The sequence below is a fragment of the Beta vulgaris genome, chromosome 2, assembly GCF_026745355.1.
Source record: "Beta vulgaris subsp. vulgaris cultivar EL10 chromosome 2, EL10.2, whole genome shotgun sequence".
In the NCBI taxonomy this organism is placed as follows: Eukaryota; Viridiplantae; Streptophyta; class Magnoliopsida; order Caryophyllales; family Amaranthaceae; genus Beta; species Beta vulgaris.
Window position 1 is genome coordinate 38,869,625 of NC_079203.1, and position 20,635 is coordinate 38,890,259.

General features: G+C 33.8%; 2 protein-coding genes across 2 annotated transcripts; both read right to left on the bottom strand.

Annotated features, from left to right (window-relative positions):
* Positions 1 to 2,690: 2,690 nt before the first annotated feature.
* On the bottom strand, positions 2,691 to 3,738 carry LOC104886704 (hypothetical protein). The gene has a single exon (XM_010671183.4). It carries the CDS (start codon positions 3,644 to 3,646, stop codon positions 2,951 to 2,953), a length of 696 nt encoding a protein of 231 aa, XP_010669485.1. The 5' UTR covers positions 3,647 to 3,738; the 3' UTR covers positions 2,691 to 2,950.
* Positions 3,739 to 6,931: 3,193 nt separating this feature from the next.
* Positions 6,932 to 7,606, bottom strand: LOC104886746 (uncharacterized). The gene has a single exon (XM_010671234.1). It carries the CDS (start codon positions 7,604 to 7,606, stop codon positions 6,932 to 6,934), a length of 675 nt encoding a protein of 224 aa, XP_010669536.1.
* Between the last annotated feature and the right edge of the window lie 13,029 nt (positions 7,607 to 20,635).

A 20,635-nucleotide genomic window follows, 5' to 3' on the forward strand; every position in this document is an offset into this window, starting at 1 on the left:
CTGAGATAATGGTTTTCTTCTATGCATGGTAGTTTTGTATGAAAATAATTAACCAACTGTAAAAGGTGTTACATCATGGAGTATCTTTATGGAATTTAATTACGCAGTTAAGCTGCGATTGTTAATACGAAAAATGGGATGATTACTGATAGTGTATTAATCCTCAAGATGATCAATCTAATGGAGCTTGTGGCTGGATATATACTTTGGCTCATCTTAGGACTTAGCTTAGCTTGTCACCCTCACATCCAAGACTCCAAGTTTGAGCTAAGTCTCCAATTTTTTCAAGTTTAAGTATATCAAATTTTGACTTAAGTCAAAGCCAAGGTTTTCCTTAAGCAAATATTGTTTTGAGGTTATCACATAACTACATATTTATACTACTAGTTTTATATGCACATGATGCGTGCGAAAATACGTAGAAAATTAATTTTTTTTAGAAGATGTAGAAAATTTAATTAATTGTTAATTATATCTAATAAATTAAGAATTTTTGAATTGTTGACAGTTTTCTTTTTGTAATGCCTTTTTTTTATCTTTCTTTACTTATTTAATTAACGCAAAGTCTTATAAAAGACCGTCTCACGTTGACACTAACGTGAGACGAGTCTGTTTTTCCTCCAATTCGTAGCCTCGGCCTTTATTTATGGTTTTATGATTGATAATTGTGATTCTGGCTATTAATTACTGCTTTCTCATAAATAGTTATGATATTTGGGTATTTAGTTACTATTGTTTTTTACACAGAAAAAGCACAAAACTCAGATTATCTCCTGCAATTTCACCACCTTGAATCTCTCCAATGGCGAAAATGTCGACGAAATTTCAACACTTCTCAAAAACAACAACTGGAAAATTTTAATGAGTTCTTCAAACATCACTGAAAAGCTAAACCCATATATTATTCAATATGTTCTTCATCATAATCAGTTTTTTGATCCAACTAAACTTCTGGTTTTTTCAACTGGTTACATTCTCAATTGGGTATTCATCAATATTTGTTTTCTTTCTCAATTTTGGTTGTTCTTCTTTGATATAGTGATCAATGTTTGTAAGAAAAAGGCGGTTTCTTGATTGAAGTTGCTAATGTGTTTTTGTGTGTTAAAGATGGTGATTTTTGTCCTAGTTTGGTTTGTTTCAATTCTTTGTTGTCTGACTTATTGAAGAACAGCATGATGGGTTTGTTTTGGAGGGTTTATGATAGAATTAGTGCATTACTTTTTTTGAGAAAGACATAATTATCTATGCGTGATATTGAAGTTATGGCCAATAATAAAATGCATTATAATTTGATTTTTATGATATAACTAATATACTTTAGCGCTTAACTAATACTCCCTTTGTTTTTTTTATCATTCCTACTTTTCTGTGCGCGTCTTCCAATGCACGTTTTAAAACTTAAATATCTTTCATTATATATTAGTAAAAATTATAACGATTGAATATTAATAAAGTACTAATTGAGACGAATCAAACAAGACCCCACATGACTATGTTTTTTCTTATAAATTGAGAACATTTGAGAAGATTCTCTCTATGTATGAATAGTGTCAAGATTCCAAGTGAGAAGGATAAAAAAAAACAGAGGGAGTATACTTTTCAGCGTTTAACTAATATACTCCAGCGATTAACTAATATACTCCAACGGTTAACTAATATACTCCAGCGACTAACTAATATAGTTCAACGCTTAACTAATTCATCCATAATCAATTTAAGGCTAGCATAACTAATAGATGCAAGCGTTTAACTAATTCTACTGCTGGTTTGATGTACGCGCGTGATGTCAGTATAACATCAGCGGTCTCACATTAACACTAACGTGAGACTGTCTCTCCAAAAACGAACTCTATAATTAATTAGGTAGTTCTCTTTTCTATTTTTACTTTTTCTATTTTTCAATGAAAGTAAGTAGTTACTCTTTTTTTTTCTATTTTTTTGGTGTCCTACCCCTCTTCACACTTTTTAGAACATACTTAAATTTTTTCTTTTTCGAACATATTCAACACTTTTTAGAACATATGCTATAGTTTTTAGAATAATAACTTATAGAACATATGCTATGATTTTTAGAACATGAACACATCTTTTTAGGTAAGAACCTAAGCAACACATATACAAATATTGGTATATACATGTTTTATATATGAGTATGTAGGATTATTAAACAATATCCTCCCAAATAACAATATATACCAAGATTATCATAATCTTATTACCGAGATTGCAACTTCATGCAAGAACAAAAATATCCAACTTTCATATTCAATGGCATTGGCTCTGTTTGGGGAAGCATTTTAGCTACCTTAAATGATAAGGTGCTAACATATTTTAGGTGCTAAAATGATTAGCAGTGTTTGGGGAGCACCTAAAATAAAATTTCAGGTGGCTAATATGACTTAAATGATAAGTTAAAAAATTTAGCTTTTCACAATCAGGTGACTGAAATTTTGGAAAATCTTTCCAAAATTTTGACAACAACTAATTTTGCTAAAATAATTTATCAACTTAATCAACTAATTTTGCCAAACAATTAAACTAATCAGTTACCTTATCAGTTTCAGCACCTTATCAGTTTCAGCATTATCTTATCAGTTTCAGTTAACTTATCAGTTTCAGTTTATTTTCAGCTAGTAATGCCAAACAGAGCCATTACAAGAGCAAAAACAAAAACAAGTTTACATATATAGCTATGGAGGACTCAAAATGCATGAGTCAAAAAGCTGGAAGTTCAAAGTAAAACACATGGTGGCTTCGGTTAAGATAACTCATAAGCCGGCCATAACATAAGTAAGTAGTAACTACCCCTATTACATTAATATAATCTCAAAAACTCGTCAAATTACATGAGTTTTTGACATATATTACGTTATTTAATAACCAGCATGCATGCATGCTTTTTTTTGGTACTCACTGTTAAACTACATATTGATAACTCAAACGTAAGTAATTATCTGCACATTGGGCTTGGAGGTTGGTGAGATTGAGAGAGGCTTTGATTTTCTATTGATCCACATACAATCCCATTCCCATCGATTCTGGTAAACTTAAGACTTTGTTTGGCAAGTACATTATTCTTTTCATCAACCATCTTCAACATACTCTCAAAAACTTCAACTTCACAGGGAATCCTGAGCACACCTTCCTGCTGAAACCCGAATTCGTCTTCGGCTTCTTTCAGTAAGACGCTGAATGCTTGGTGTCGCAAATAGTTTGTTGGTATGATGAATCGTTTCATCTCCTCCCCGACATGTACAGCAAGGAAACCTTTCGGGACTGCCGCGTTGCTCGAAATCGCCCCACCGTTGTTGTTGTTGTTGCTGCCTGAGAGGTCTGTAAACGAGAGTGTCCTCTTCAGAAAACTGATGCCTTTTTTAGCATTGCTGTTGCTGTTGTTGTTGTTGCTTGGAACCCCGTTGTTGGCTGAGAGGTCAGTGAAAGAGAGGGTTCTCTTTAGAAAGGTAATGCCTTTGACACTATTGCTCCTACTTAAGGAGCCCTTTTTAGCATTGTTGCTGTTGCTGGTGTTGTTGTTGTTGTTGCTAGTGTTGCTGGTGTTGTTGTGAGCTTGTTTCCTCCATTTCTTGAGCATTTGTTTGAGTCTTACAATGTCACTAATTTTGTTGGAATTTTTGGGTGAATCCATTTTGGCTTTTTTGTATGTTTTCTAAATATATAAGACAAGCTTATATATTATCTATCTTAAGAAAGCTTTCCTAATAAGATTTTTTTGGGAGTTTAAGCTTAAGAAATGGCTTGGTAATCCAAATCTGAAAAATGCATATATATAGAGGATAGTGTCACTGGAGAATTAGTACTTCTAATAGTTGTTTAATGGTGTAATTATTGTACTCTTTGTCCTTGGTTGAAGATAAAGGAGATTTGAATTAAATTAGTAGGTTTTTGATATAAGAAGCTGACCTTTTATTGGTTATCGTGATGTTAATGTTTAATCAAAAGTCTTAATTCTCTCACTATACCACTATTAGTTTTCTCATCATCCTCTCCACATTCTCTTCCTGATTTCAAGCTTACAAATCACATGGGAAGACTGTTTATATATCATTGATGAAATGGAGTGATTATAGGAGCTCAATTAAGTTTCTCTTGCAATTTGCATAGACTTCAAGCTCAAATGTGGAATATAGAAAGTATTTTCCTGAGAGATTTTCGATAGTGAACTAGTATTTAGGTCCGGGCGATGTTTGGAGTTTCTTTATGCTACAATTTAGTATAAGTTAAATAAGTCATCTCATTTATTATATGAATTTCAAAAGTTTTCCATTCATATACCATCATTAATTTTGATTAAATAAGCAATAATTCATACTTGAGGTTGTGGGTTTGAATCTTCACGTTAATAATGTTTTTTTTTTATTGTATGAGAAAGACGTGGATAAAATGTTATTTGTATGGATTTGATGAATATTCCATATTTTATACAATGGTTTAATTAATGTGTGTACATGCACATGTTAAACTACAAGTGAAATTTAATTTTGCTGAAAATAAAGAAATGTTATATATTAAGAGCAAGATGAAATTATTAAAAAAAATTATTATCCTAACTTCTTTTTTTTTTTTTTGGAGAGGCAATTATTATCGTAACTTTATAAAATATATATTAGTTTACGATGGAAGGGTTCATATTTTATCTAGATTAAAATCTTAGCTTCATTAAGTATATGAATTTTAGCTATTACTATGTGTGACCATTGGCATACAACTTCAAACCATCATTCAACTAATTGAAGTCATGCAATAAAGGCTTTATTTTCTTCAACCTAACTAGCTAACTATGCTAAACTTCTTTTCTTTTTCTTTTGCTACTAAACTTAATTTTAAATTTATTTATAAGTTTATTTATGACTTAGCCTTTTCTTTCGTGATCAACTTAAATTTTATCTTAAATGTAACTTTTATATTGAGAATTCAATTAATAAGTTGAGAAGTCGAGTCTACCTCAATTAAAATCGAATTTTTTTTTGGAAAACTAAATCAATGAAAGCTTTAACGTTATTTTTTGTTATATTACAAAACTAAAAAGATATTGTTCAACCCTAAATCCTTCAGTTTAGCAGACAACAACATATGTCTTGAAATATAGGACTTGTCAAATATATGAGCTACCAATTGTTGATTTGATTGTATAATCATGTTGTTGTGTTTTAAGGATCGACACACTATAAGATTGACATAATATGAAATATATAAATCTGAGGTAAATTTTGTGTACCATGCAATAGGCCAATAGTGGAGTACAGTACTAATTTTGAGACTCAATTATTAAAGTACGTTGATGTGGATTAAAGACAAAAGTAAATTAATTTAGATGGTAAAGTTTAAGGATAGGATGTTATAATATTACTCCCTCCGTCCCATAATATAGTGCCTATTTCATTTTTGGTGGTCAAACTTTAAAATCTTTGACCGAATATTCTCATTTGTATATATAAAAAAACATATTCATGTAGGATCTTGTTAGATTCGTCTCAATGTGTAGTTTCATAATATCAACTTTTTATATTTTTTATTAATAAGGAATTGAAGATACTAAAGGTCAAAGTTACGTTTTGGAGACCGTGAAAAAAGAAACAAACACTATATTATGGGACGGAGGGAGTAGATAATTATCAATATACATTACTCTCTGTGTGGTTCTATGTGGACAAAAAAGAAAATGGATTAATGATTTTATTTGCCCATATTATGGTACGTAAATAGAATGAAAGACTTCAATTCTAGAAGTTATTCATAAAGATATTACGCATTGATTTTCTAGCTTTCTTAATAACAAAGTTTAGTAATAAAATAAAGGGAAAGTGTTTATTGGATTCACTAATCATCATGAATTCTGGAGTTTAACCGACTAAACTGTCAATCACCATGTGGACTGTGGTACTGCCTCCTTGTACGTTCATATTCATATTTGACCCCCAAAAAGAATTGCCACTTGGCTTTCAAGAATATAAGTACCGCAAAATTTTGTATATTTTCTGTGGTATCTCAAATTAGTAGTGTACGGAATGAAGAGAGATTAGAACATGGTCTCAAGGATAATTAGAGTGAGATGCTCCCAAATAATTTCGCCTTAACTTTAGCAGAATTAGATAATTATTTTCCATTTCATAAATGTTGCATATATATATATATATATATATATATATATATATATAAGTTTAAGTTCATATGAGAACCACCCTTATGGTGAGAACCGTAAGAACCACTCATTTTTCCTCATTTTACGAAGATTTTCATCATTTCATAACATTTTTGCTCATTTTTTGTTTCACTTATTTTATGGTTTTGCTCATTTAACAATCTTGTGCTCATATATTTCAAACATCATTCGCTTATGTATTTCATTCTTTGTATTTTTTTTTGTGTAAGATCTGCCATATCTGCAATTATTTAGTGTAGGCTATGGTTGGGTATTTATTTTTTTTATTGAAAAATCAAAGATTTGCGTCGCATGTCCTACTTGATCCGACGCAGAAGAATAATGTGCGTCGCATGTGGCACCATGTGCGATGCACATTAGTCTTCCTTGGGCTTCCTATGCTGTTGGGGAGTTAGATGCAGAGGTTTGTGATGTGCGTCGCATGTTGACAAGGATATGACGCAAATAGCCATTCATCTGCGTCGTTTCCTTGTCCGACGCAGATCTGTATCACTAATTTGCGTCGAGACCGGTGCCGTCGGACCTAAGTCCGACACAAATGGTGCTCCTAGGTCCGATGCAAATTAACATTTTTCTACTAGTGATTAAAACAAAATACTACATCACTTTTATTCATAGGAATGGTAGTCGTATACAATAACTTGAGCTCTTTTGTGATTTCGTTTGACCCTTTGAACTTAGGAATTCCTAGGAAGGGTATCCATCACAATTGACTCCACAATAAACCCATTCCTTGTGCTGACTCCAGCACTATTTTTCTACAAAATTAGAAGAAGAAGAATAATGATCAACTAATTTCCCTTTGATTTGGATACGGTTATGCTCCTCAATCTTAATATGGGACACTAACTCCTGAAGGGTAAAGTCTTTCTCCCTATGTTTTAAGGAATGAAAAAAATTCTCCCAGGAAGAAGGCAATTTTTCGAGTAGGCAATTGGCTTGGAAAAGATCAGGAATAGCCATACCCTCAACGACAATATCAACAGATAAATGTTCATACTCATGAACTTGATCAAGCACAGGTTTAGCATCAATCATCGAAAACTTCAACCAACGACTACATGCATATTTCTTAGTCCCAAAATCATCAGTCCCATACTTAGCATTCAAACCATCCCAAATATCCTTAGCATTTTTTGACTTACTATAAATCATATAAAGGGCAAAAGTCATATAATGCAGTAACATCCCACGACAAGTCTTATTATCTTTCACAAAATCCCTAACATAATTCTCAGGAGCAGCATCAGTAGATAAGCAATAATCGACACCAATTTGACCCAAGAAAAATTCCATTTCATTAGACCACATTCTATAATGTTTCCCATGAAAGGGCTCTAACTTAGACATATCAGGAACAAAGGGATTGGTAATATGTATAGCATTAAAAATACGCACATTTTTATCATGAATTTCACCAGCCATAGTTCCGAAAAATAGATAAAAAATCTACAATTCAACTTTACAATGTAGGAACGAAAACTGTAACAAATTAATCTAACTTATCTGATAACCGTGGCGTGAAAAGATCACTGCCCTAAAGTTGAATTTGCCCCGCAACAACACACAGACTCATACCAATTAACCTCCAGTGATACACGGTTTCTGTGTTTCTAGTGTTGATGGAAAAACATATTAAGAACGATCTTGAATATTGCCCAGAATTTTAGAGGAGAAAGAAAGCAGAGAAGAAGAAAGTGTTTCGTGTTTTTTCTATGTTTAATGAAACAAGAAACCTCGGTATTTAGAGAAAAGAAAACCAGAAGGAGACTGAAAACGTGGGCACAAACAGCCACATACTGGGAAGAATAATGGCAGCAGTTATGGCATGAAATTAGGGAAAACAGACACATTAAGGGAAAAAACGGTAACCTAATATTGGATTAAAACGACCATAAATCTGACAGAACGTTGACCTAAAAAGTTAGTTGACATAAGTTTATTCCCCAAAGCCCAAGGCCCATGGCCCATGGCCCTGGCCCGGTTCGGGCGACGCGCGCTTGTGGTAACTCCACTCACCACATACCCACTAAAAGTCTCATTGCTACACAACTCAAAGGGTAGAGGAAGAGTAATGTATAAACCTTTACACTCCCTTTTATTCTTTCAATGTGGGACAAGATACTCTTCACATTCTTTTGAAGCAAACTTTTCAGTTTCTAAACAAACTTCTTAAAAACTCAAACAGATTTTTTTTTTGAAATTAACATTAATTCATTGATTCAAAGCCATACATCATCTACAATAGAATTGAAAACTAAAAAATACATATCAAAATGAAATAAATACAATTCTAATATGACAAAACCACGATCGTCGGGTAGATTCAGCACTTTTGAAAACTCTCGTCTTTCACATCACTATCTGATGCAGCCTTCTACAAGGGGGTATGTCGATCTTTTGTGGTTTTGAAGTAGAACTGGATTTAATTCAAGTGATTGTAAGTGATGTTTTGACAGTTGTTGCAAATCCGCATAAACTTGGATCAACAAATCAACATCTTGAATTACACAAACACTCAAAAACAGAATCTCCAATCTCTCACATGGAGAGAGATAAAATCGAATATATGGGTAGATATAACCCAATATATGGGTAGAAAAACTCTCTATTATAGAGAGAAACTGAAATTTATTAGAAATATAAACATAAAAAAACTAGTAACAAAAGGAGAAAAAGGGGCTTACCACTGTCCAAAAGGGTGGTGGTAGTCCCTAGGTTAAAATTAGGGTTTTGTGGGAGAGGAGAGAGAAGAGAAAAAAAGAAGAAGAGAGGAGGCGACTTACATGTATACCCTTTTTTTTCATGTGTGTGTAAGGGATATTTGTTAGGATAGATTTAGAATTTATCTATTGAGAAGTGTTTCCTAGACATATCTATCTAGAAGTGTTTATTTAGAAATGATATTTGTTAGTATTATATTTAGTTTAGGATATGTTTTCCTAATTCTACCTATACTATAAATATTCTCTTTGGATTAATAATAATTGGGACCTTCCTCCCTTCAATCTATTTTGTCATGGTATCAAGAGTCAATTGAGATTTGGGGTCAAAACTCTAAAATATTATTCTCTCCCCTCGGCGGGTTCAAGTTCCAAATCCTTCTGCCGGAGATATTCTCATAAAGTTGAGATTTTTTCCCTAATGGTGGATAAATTTTCTCACTGGTGAATTTTTTTTTATCCCACCACCATTGCGATCAAATATAAAATTGAAAAATACACGATTCAAAGAGAGGTCTAGAATCACGGGAGGGAAATAGAAGAAAAGTGAACGAAAGAGATAAACCATGAATTGTGACCGAGGCACTGAAGTTCGGTTTGTACGTTGCGCAATTCGATTGAGACCTTGATCAGATAGTTTGTGAGTGCTTTTATAAACAAACCCTGTTATTTTGAATTTTTGATGGTAGCATGAATTGGCGACAAGGGTCAAGGGAGACGACTACGAAGGAAAGAAGTTTGACTTATATTACCTTGTATCCTTGTCTACGGTAATATGCATAGAAACCTTATCACACAATTTATTGCAAAACAAAAAGAAAGAAAAAGAAAAAAAAAATAACTTATCACAATTCAATGCGGGGAAATAGACCATGACTCAGCATGAGAGTTCATGAAGTGTGAAAGAGATGAATACATCGTTTTTTCATCTACTAGATCTGTTAGACGAGCGATTTGGAAGCAGTTGACAGTTGACACAATATAACCTTTAGCCTTTGAAAGTTTGTACGTGAGATCCAAAATTTTCCCCATTCATGTGATATATTTTTTGGGTTCGAAAAGAATTGTTCCCGTTTAATTTATTTCATGTACGTTTGTTTGATGTCCAAAAAAAAAAAAAAGAAAAGAATTGTTCCCGTTTTATTAAAAATAAATGGTGAGCGTGAAAACTATTATTGAACCAAAAAAAAAAAGAAAAAGAAAAAACTTTTACAAGAGTTTGTGAGGTGAGAGGAAAACATAAACATTACAGGTTCGAATAGGATGGCGATCCTGTTTCGTTGAAATAGTTGATGAGTTCGAAAAAAATGACGTTTTTATTTTAAAAAAAGAAGAAGAAAATTACGGGTTCGAGAAGAATAACATTCTCGATTTGTTGAATTATTTGATGATTTAATTAAAAAAGAATGGTGTTCTCATCAAGAAGACAAAGAAAATTTTGAAGGTTCGAAAAGAATGGCATCCCTGTTTGACCGACGATTGATGGATTCGAAGACATTATTAATGTTTTCATCATCAAGAAAAAAATTTGTTGAAGCCGGCATCACCGGTTTTATGCATCTCGATTCCAACAAAGAAGACGAATAAATCCAGTTCATCCGAATCTGGTAATAAAATAGAAGATATTTTTTGTTTCTCCAATCATAACTCTCGTGTTACTGCCGTAGCGATTGCGGGAGGGTGTTAGGATAGATTTAGGATTTATCTATCTACAAGTGTTTACCTAGACATATCTATCTAGAAGTGTTTATTTAGAGATGATCTTTGTTTGTATTATATTTACTTTGGGATATGTTTTCCTATTTCTACCTAAGTTATGATTTATATGATGTACTGTAAATATCCCCTTTGAATTAATAATAATTGGGACCGTTCAAGCTATTTTGTCAATATTGCATGTTTGTGATATACTAAAATATAGTATATATTAAGATTATTTATACTAGAATATGATTTGGTAAATGATGTCTTTAGGAAATTATAGTATTATTTTTTAAGAAGATAGTTCCATATCTGATGTTTTCTATAGTTTATATGAATACTCAAGTATTGATGGATAGTATGATCAAACTTTAATTTATTATCACCGTGGTCGTGAACTTTCTATTAGAACTATATGGGGTGAGTTGTCTTATTATTATCCAATATTTCCAGGCCCGTCCCGAACTATATAGAGGCCCTGTGCGATCTCGTATTTGAAGAATTCAATAATGTAATAGCTCATCCATACCTCACATGACTATAAACTTTTTCTTTTTACTACTTGAACTTTCTCTATTTTGGGGCCCTCACAATTAAGGGGCCCTGTTACATGGAACATGTTGAACATGCTAAAAGCCGCCCCTGAATATTTCTATCCTATAAAAGTAATCTAAAGGATCCAATTAACTTTATTATCATACTAGCTTTTAACTTGTGTAAAAATGTACAAGAGCTATATGTTTAGAACCGTACATAATGCATGGGTTGCATTTTGTTTATTAAATAATTTTTTTATTCGAGATTTATTAAATTCATAATTATTATAATTCATGCATTTAAAGTTGAAAGATTGTAAAATGTAAAATCATATTTCATGATATTTGTTACAATATTTTAAAGTTTGAAAAATATTATAATTGTGATATGCATTGATAAATACGTAAATAATGAAACAAAAAACACATCAAAATGCATGGAAGTTTTTGTTTTATGAATTTTAAGATTTTAGGATGGCCTTGTAAAATCATGATTTGAATATTTGCTCGTGATTTGAACTTTTTATAATAATATTGCGTATCAAGAATACATTTAAAATTGATTTTACACCCGTGCAACTTGCATGGGCATTTTTTTTTTGTTTAATAAATTTAAGATTATATTTTATGTTATCTCCCCTAAAATCATGGTGGGAGTATTTAACCCATTAATCTATAAATAAAAATAGATAATATAAAAGTTAACAATATAAAAAATAAAGCATACATACAAGTTTGAAAAAGTGAATTTTAATTTGCTACTCTTATATACAAGTTTTCTTAAGCATGAAGGGTCAGGTATAGGAAATCAATGGTTTATTCCATGATTATTTACTTATATAAAGAAAAAAATGTGTTCAATACTTTGGAATTGGCAATATGAAATACTTTATTCTTTTTTACATATTACTATCAATTAGTGACTATAGTAAATACTTTTAGACTTTAAGAACTCATGAGAACAATTCTATCTAAATTTCAATATTAATAACTTGTTATTTAATTATAATCTTGTCCTCATGTTTTGTGAGAATTTCAATTTCCCAGTAATTTTCATTTTTCCCATTTTTCTCACATCCTGTCAAGCAAACAACTACAGAATTTAGAAAATTATGAAAATTTCTTTTGTCTACATAATTTCTTGTATACCAAACAACCACTAATAGCTAGTGTTATATCGTACAACATGTATTATGCTAATAAGAGGTTGAAGTGGTGGAGTAGTGGCATCACTTCCCACCTCATATCCCTGAGGTTTAGGGATCAAACCTCATGGGACTCATTTGAAGATTTTCCCTTATCCCCCCTCAAGTGAGTTCTCTTCATCTTATCTAAAAAAAATATATTATACTAATAAATATTAATTGAATATGTAATATAATTTTGGAAATATTTTCATTCTTCTTTGCTCGAGTTAATAGATATTTTAAATTTTTTTCTCTCTTCATTTCACGTAGCTAAAATTATTTTGTCTTTAGATAAATATATAGGTTACTCATACTTTTAAAATAATGTATGTTTGAAATTGTGACATTTCACTATTTCAATACTTGAAAAAAAATATTTTCAAAACTTTCCTCAAAGCTTGGATTGAGTTGCCGCCGTCGGTCCTGCCACCGACAATGTATGTAATTCTTGTTTTTATTTTTTTATTTTTTGTATTAATGTATATTAATCATGTATTTTCAAGTTATCTTAATTTTTTTAGGGGTTGCTTTGAATAATCTTAGTTCTAATTTTTGTTAAGGGGTTAAAATTAGAATTCAAATCATGATAAACATGTGAAATAATTTTGAGATTGAATCTAGGATGTTTGTAGCTTATGAATTTGAATTTGTATAGTTAGTGTAGTGTATAGTTTCTTGAATACTCACTTTAGAATTATGTGTTTCGATTATGAGTTAGAATTCTTGAATGCTCTCTTTAGAATTACGTACTTCGATTATGAGTTAGAATTCTTGAATGCTCACTTTAGAATTTGAAACTCATGTCATTCCTTTACATTGTACTTTAGTTGCCACGCACCTGAGTCCTCATCGGTTTGCCGGTTCTCCAAGCTCGCGTCTTTGTGCTTGTCTTCGCTGCTCCTTGAGAGCAGATGTATGTATTATGCCTTTTGTTATTATTTTATTTACGTTAATGTAACCATTAGTTTGGATTTGTGGATTTGTATATGTGAATTGTTTGGTTATTATGTGATTGAGAAAGTATAAGTTGAATCATAACCAAACCTATATGGACATACCTTAATGGGGATGGGGAGGGAAATCTAAGAGATGGATTGGTTTGTGTTTTTTTATTGCAATGTGCATCATTTTCCTAGATACCTGTTCGAGGCTTACTCATTAGGAGTAAGTCTTGAATAGTCCCCGGTTTGGGACTGTCTTTGAGTTTCTTATCTCACTTGGGATGTGAATGAATGGTTGATTTTCGATTCTAAGAAAGATCCCGCTCATTTCCCACTAGTAGAAAAAGCATGATTTGCGTCCCCGTATTTGCGTCGCATATACACGGACATGACGCAAAACACCTATTTGCGTCGCATGACAGACAGTGTATGACGCAAAACAACAAAAACAATACCCAGACACGCCTAATATGCGTCGCATGGTACGTCTGTGCGACGCATATTAGGGTTTTGCGTCGCATGTTAGGCGCGTGCGACGCACAATGTCTTTGGCCCACTATCTCAGTATTATTTCCCAACGGCCTTTTTTTTCGAGCCCTAACTTTGAATCAACTGCTGCTCTACTCTCTCTCTCTCTCTCCTGCGACACCCTCGTTCATACTCTCGTCCTCACTCTCGCCGGCGGCCGGCGCTTCTCCCAACGGCATTATCTTGTCGGCAAAAAAAACTCTCTCTCTTCTCTCACTCTCGGTGCTTCTCCGCAGTCCTTACTCTCGCCGGTGCTGCACAACCACCCACCGTCGCTTCTTGGTTTCTTTCCCCAACCTACAACAGGTTTTTTCTTCTTCCTTTACCCTATTAGACAATGTCCTTACTCTCGCCGGTGCTGCACCTGTTTGTAGAATGTGCGAATTTTAGTGTTGCTCATTTTTTTTTTAATTTCAGTTGCATGTCGTGTTTTTTTGCCACGGACTGACTTTCCGCCGCCGGTCCCGCCGCCGGCAATAAGCGCGCTCATCAGGTATGTCTCAAATTCTTAACTCTTCTTTTGTCCTTCAAATTTCATATTTCAATTTAGCGTTTGCAAATTGTGAAATTAGTTGTATTTAGAATTTTCAGTTTAAGGTTTTCAACTTTGATTTTTAGTTTTAGTTGTTAAACTAATTGTATATAAAAGATGACTGATTTTTTTTAATTTAAGTTAGCTAAGTTTGAAGCTGATTTTACAAGTTCCTGATTACATGTTTACTATTGTTGTTTAATTGAGAATATAAGTTTAGTGTCTAAGAAGTCTATTTGATGATTTGAATACAATTGCATAGCTAAATAGAGCATGCTATGAAATATAAATTGAACTTCTATTAGTTGACAATTGACATTTGATTGTAGTTATAATGCTGAATTATTTTAGTTGTTGACTTGCTGTGAATTAATTTATGCCTAGTAAGTAGTTTAATTGATATCTTCTTTTCTGATTTTTTGATTTTTCTATTGAACTGTCCATCTTCAACCTCCCATCAGTGTTATAGCAATTGTAAAGCTGTGCGAAAATTGAACAATTTGACGAGCAAATTCTAGAAATTTCAGTAATAATCTTTAGCATGTTTGTCTCGAATCATTATGCGTTTTTATTTTTTTGTAATCTACTTGCACAATTATTTTTGAGGGAAGGGATTGAGAAAAGAAAGTAAAGAAGAAGTTTGTAACCATACCTCTTAAAATTCTATTTCGTAAAATTTGCTGCGATTATAACATCTCTCTACATATTACAGATTTCATTCTTGTTTCTTGAACGTATAGTTTGTGTAGTATATAGTTTCTTGAATGCTTTATTTAGAATTATGTGCTTCAATTATGAGTTAGAATTCTTGAATGCTCAATTTAGAATTTGAAACTTATGTCATTCCTTTACATTGTAGTTTAGTTGCCACCTTAGTCCTCATCGGTTTGCCGGTTCTCCAAGCTGTGCACTTGTGCTCGTCTTCGCTGCTCCTTGAGAGCAGAGGTATGTATTATATCTTTTGTTATTTTTTTATGTATGTTAATGTAACCATTAGTTTGGATTTAGGAATGTATATATGTGAATTTGGTTATGTGATTGGGAAAATATATGTTGAATCATAACCAAACCTATATGGACATACCTTAATGGGGTGGGGAGGAAATCTAAGGAATGGATTGGTTTGTGTTGTTTTATTGCAATGTGCATCATTTGCCTAGATACCCGTTCGAGGCTTACTCATTAGGAGTAAGTCTTGAATAGTCCCCGGTTTGGGACTGTCTTTGAGTTTCTTATCTCACTTAGGATGTGAATGAATGTTTGGTTTTTGATTCTAAGAAAGATCCGGCTCATTTCCCTAAGCGTTCTCTGGGTACATATGTTGATAGTTTAACTACTATCTTCATCGTGTACTTGGAGAACTGTAGGGAAGTGCTGCCGGATTTTTCTTAGAATTGAAAACCAAATGTTCATTCACTAGTGAGATGAGAAACTCAAGGATGGGTTAGGTTGGAGTGATAAGGACCCAAATGGTCATGACTGCATTTGATAAACTACTTTGAATGATGTGATCGATTGTATTCTTGTTTGGTGTCTCTAGTGTATGAATATGGATCGAAACTGGATGTATGGTAATCGAATTTCGACGACATTTCTACAAGGGGTTAATGAATTATATCAGAGTTGCGTTAGAACATCAATCGGAGAATGGGTCAAAGTTAGTCTTGTGTCCTTGTTGTGATTGCAATAACTCAAGGGGGTATCGTGATATGGATCAAATTAAAGATCATTTGATTCGTCGTGGGTTTAAGAGTAACTATACTAGGTGGACATGGCATGGAGAGTTTTATGATGTGGGTATGAGCTCCACTAGCTTGTTGATGTTTGCATGTTGATGAGGTTGAGGTTGAGATTGAAGGAGATGGTTATAATGAGAATGATAGGGTAGATGATGAAAATGACATGGTAGATGATGAACATGATAGAGTAGATGAGATGTTGCACAATTTGGAGGATGAAAGAACCGATCGTCCGCATATGTATGATAGTATTTTAAGTGCAGCGGAAAAACCTATGTATCCGGGGTGTGAGAATTTCACTAAACTTTCTGGAATCCTTACATTGTTCAATATGAAATCGAAGCATAGTTGGACAGATAAAACTCTATTTTCTACGTTATACGCTTGTATTTTTTTCAATTTCTACGTTGTACCCCAAGCTTTTCAAAATTCCACACGGTACCCTTAAACTTACCTTTTTCAACGGACAATGCCCATACCGCTGATTATACATCATTAATTTCGTCTATTTTTTATATTCCGGTGGAACAAATCTAATTAGTGAATAACCTTCTAAGGGTTAAACTATGTATAAGTCAAAGTAGTTCCAATAAATTTAAAAAAATAAATGAAATTAATGACATATAATCAGCAGTTTGGGCATCGTGCATTAAAAAAGGTAAGCTTGAGGGTACCGTGTAGAATTTTTAAAAAGTTGGGGTAAAACGTAGAAATTGAAGAAACACAATAGTGGTATAACGTAGAAAAACCCAAAGAATAATGATGAGGGGATGAGAAAGGAAGAAACTCCGGCGAAAGTTCTTTGGTATCTACCAATCATTCCGAGATTTAGGCGTTTATTTTCGGATGAAAATAATGCTAGATTACTAAGATGGCATGCGGACGAGAGGAAGAAAGATGGGATGCTTAGACATCCGGCCGATTCTCCGCAATGGAGAAATATCGACCGAAAGTTTCCCGTTTTGGTAAAGAACCTCGAAATCTTAGGCTTGGACTTTGTACAGATTGGATGAACCCATTTGGCACACGTACCCAACATAGCAGTTGGCCGGTTCTACTGACAATTTATAATCTCCCTCCCTGGTTATGTATGAAGCGTAAATTTATTATGCTATCGCTTCTTATTTCGGGTCCTAAGCAACCCGGAAACGATATAGATGTGTATCTTGACCCGCTTCTTCAAGATCTGAAATTGTTGTGGGATGAAGGTGTTTCCATGTTCGATGCGTATGCGAAAACTGACTTCACATTGCGTGCCATGATATTTTGCACGATTAATGATTTCCCGGCTTATGGGAATTTGTCAGGGTATACGTTAAAGGAGCAAAGGCATGCCCTATTTGTGATGAGAATATGATTGATAAGCGGTTACATCATTGTGGGAAGAATGTGTACCTGCATTATCGTACATGGCTTCCTTTAGATCATCCATTCCGTAGGAAGAAAAAGTTGTTCAACGGAAAAGTGGAGATGAGAGAAGCCCCTGTACCTTTACGTGGAAAAGAGGTTTCTAATAGGGTAAAGGATATTGAAACAATTTTTGGCAAGCCCTTCAAAAGTGTCTCAAAGAACTTATACAAGAAAAGATCTAAGTTTTGGGACCTTCCGTATTGGGAATGTTTGGAAGTCAGACATTGTCTTGATTTAATGCACATTGAGAAAAATTTTGTGATGCCATTGTCGGACATTGTTGAATATGCCCGGGAAGACAAAGGATGGAGTTAAAGCTAGGAAAGACATGGCTGAGATGGGCAGACCGAACTAGCACCTCAGGAGCGGGGACAACGCTATTATCTTCCACCAGCTTGCTACACTTTGTCTAAGAAGGAGAAAACTAGTTTTTGTGAGTCCCTGCATAGGTTAAAGGTTCCTGCTGGATACTCGTCAAATTTCCGAAACCTTGTTTCACTGAAGGACTTGAAACTTGTTGGTTTGAAATCTCATGATTGTCATATCTTGATGCAGCATATATTACCTGTTGCAATACGAGGAATTTTGCCTTCCCAAGTAAGATATACAATCACAAAATTGTGTTTCTTCTTCAGAACTATCTCTAACAAGGTGATTGATCCTAACATTCTAGATAATTGCAAGCCGATGTAATAGAGACGATGTGCCGATTTGAAATGTACTTTCCACCATCATTCTTTGACATCATGCCTCATTTGATAATCCATCTTGTAGAGAAATTAAACTTTGTGGGCCCGTTTGTATGAGGTATATGTGGCCTTTTGAAAGACATATGGGTACTCTGAAGGGTAAAGTGATGAATCCAGCTAGACCAGAAGCAAGTATTGTGCAAAGAACAGTTGCTGAGGAAGTATCTGAATATGCAAGTCAGTATTTAGCACGTGCACAAGCAATTGGTTTGCCAAAATCTAGACATGAAGGAAGGCTTGAAGGTTGTGGTACCATTGGGAGAAAAAGATTGTGTCTTGATGGAGAGTTGAAAAGAAAAGCAGAATTGATTGTGTTACAAAATCTGAAACAAGTTCATCCTTACTTAAATGAGCACATGACTGTGCTTAGTGTTCAGTATCCATTGTTTAATGAACGTGACTTGATGATTGAGCATAATCGGACGTTCGTTGATTGGTTTAAAGAACGAGTTATGAACCAATTATCTGATACTCCTAACGATGTATCGGATATATTGAAATGGTTGGCATATGGGTCAAAGACGCAAGTTCTTTCCTATGAGGGGTATGACATCAATGGTTATACATTTTATACTAAACGGCAAGATGACAAATCCACGATGCAAAACAGTGGTGTTACGATGGGGGCTTTGTCATCAGAGTATAAAAGTAAAACAGATAGAACGTTGTTGAGACAATGAAGTCTTACTATGGGTTCATTGAAGAGATATTAGAACTTGACTATGTTGACTTCAAGATTCCGCTGTTCCAATGCAAGTGGGTTGATATTCGTCGTGGTGTGAAGAAAGATGAACATGATTTTTTACATTAGTCAATTTCAGTCGGTTAGGACATCATGAAGATAACTTAATATTGGCATCACAAGCAAAACAAGTATTCTACATGGTTGACCCTGCCGATTCAAAATGGTTTGTTGTCATGGAAGGAAAAAGGAGAATACTTGGAATTGATGATGTACACGATGAAGAAGATTACGATGCACAATTCAATGAAGTCATTGCTTCGTCAGTAGTCATTCCAAGTACATTAGGGGAAGATCTAGACACAAATTACATTCGTCGAGACCACAATGAGGGATTTTACGTTGGCAAAGAAATAGCTGATTAATAGGTAAATTATGTAATATTAACACAACTACTAATGTTTATAATCTTTAATTATTTATTTTGTGTTTTGCATGTTCAAATAATTGTGTATTAATTTATTGATTAATCTAACATGTACATGGTTTCAGGTGTAGTGATGGCAGATGATGAGATAATGCGTGATGCATCTGATGAGCCCCAGATTACTGATGCAGCTGTTACGAAGAAGAAAAGTAGGCCAAGAGGTCCTACAAAAGGGATACGTTCCAAACCCGGCATTCAGAGAGTTCTTGCTTGGGATGAGTGGATACGTCCGATTGGGCGCTATGCTGTGAGTACAAGATTTATTGTGGGGAGATCAGTAGAAGCAAAGTGTCTATCTTGTACGACACTTGGGATGATGTTCCAGAAGGCAGAAAAACACTTTGTGGGAAGATGCTATAGTAAGTAACCTTATTTTTTAATAAACTAATTGAGATTATGTTTATTATTTTAATCGTTTATTATTAATTGGTTTATTTTTGTATATTGAAGAGAGAATTTGGAATAGAAGAGGATGTTTTGAAGAAACGAGATGTCTTGACTACATGTGATAAACGGTGGAGAGATTTCAAGTCAAGATTGGTGACAGATGGATCACAAAACGAGGAAGGGGCCTAACAATGATAGGCAGCCATACGTGATGTATCCTTTCATCACGCGAGAGATATGGGACCAGTTTGTAAAAAATGTAGCTCTAAGGAGTTCCAGGTATGTAATATTATAATATGAAATTATATTTTCATTACTTTTTTAATATTGACTAGTTACTAAATCCTATATTAGGCTAAAAGTGCAAAAGCAAGAATCTCTCAGGCTGCTAACAAGCATCCTCATTTTTTGGGCCAAAAATCATATGCGGAGATGATTCCCATTTGGCAAAGCAGAGGGTATCCCTTCCGCTACAGCATCATCTGTTGACTCTTCTACATCATCATGATTTCCTCCTTGCCGGATCAGACATTGCCTTGGCTTCTCGCGAGATCGAAAAAAGATAAGGATGGAAATTTCTTCTTTCCTAATGAAGAAACACAAAGATAAAAGAGTCCATTGTAAGCATTGTTCAAATTTTATAACGTTTTTCTTGTCTCCTTACTCGTTCTCTACTACTAATCATATGACTTTTTTTTAACTTGAACGCAGGATGATTGGAAAAAGAAAGAAACTGAAGGAGAGTTTGTTCCAAGTCGGATAGATGATGCTCTTTCACGTGCTTGCAGAGGAAAGACCGACCTGGGCGTGTGCTAACAGCTGGGCGTAGCATTGGGATTACATCTGTTTGGG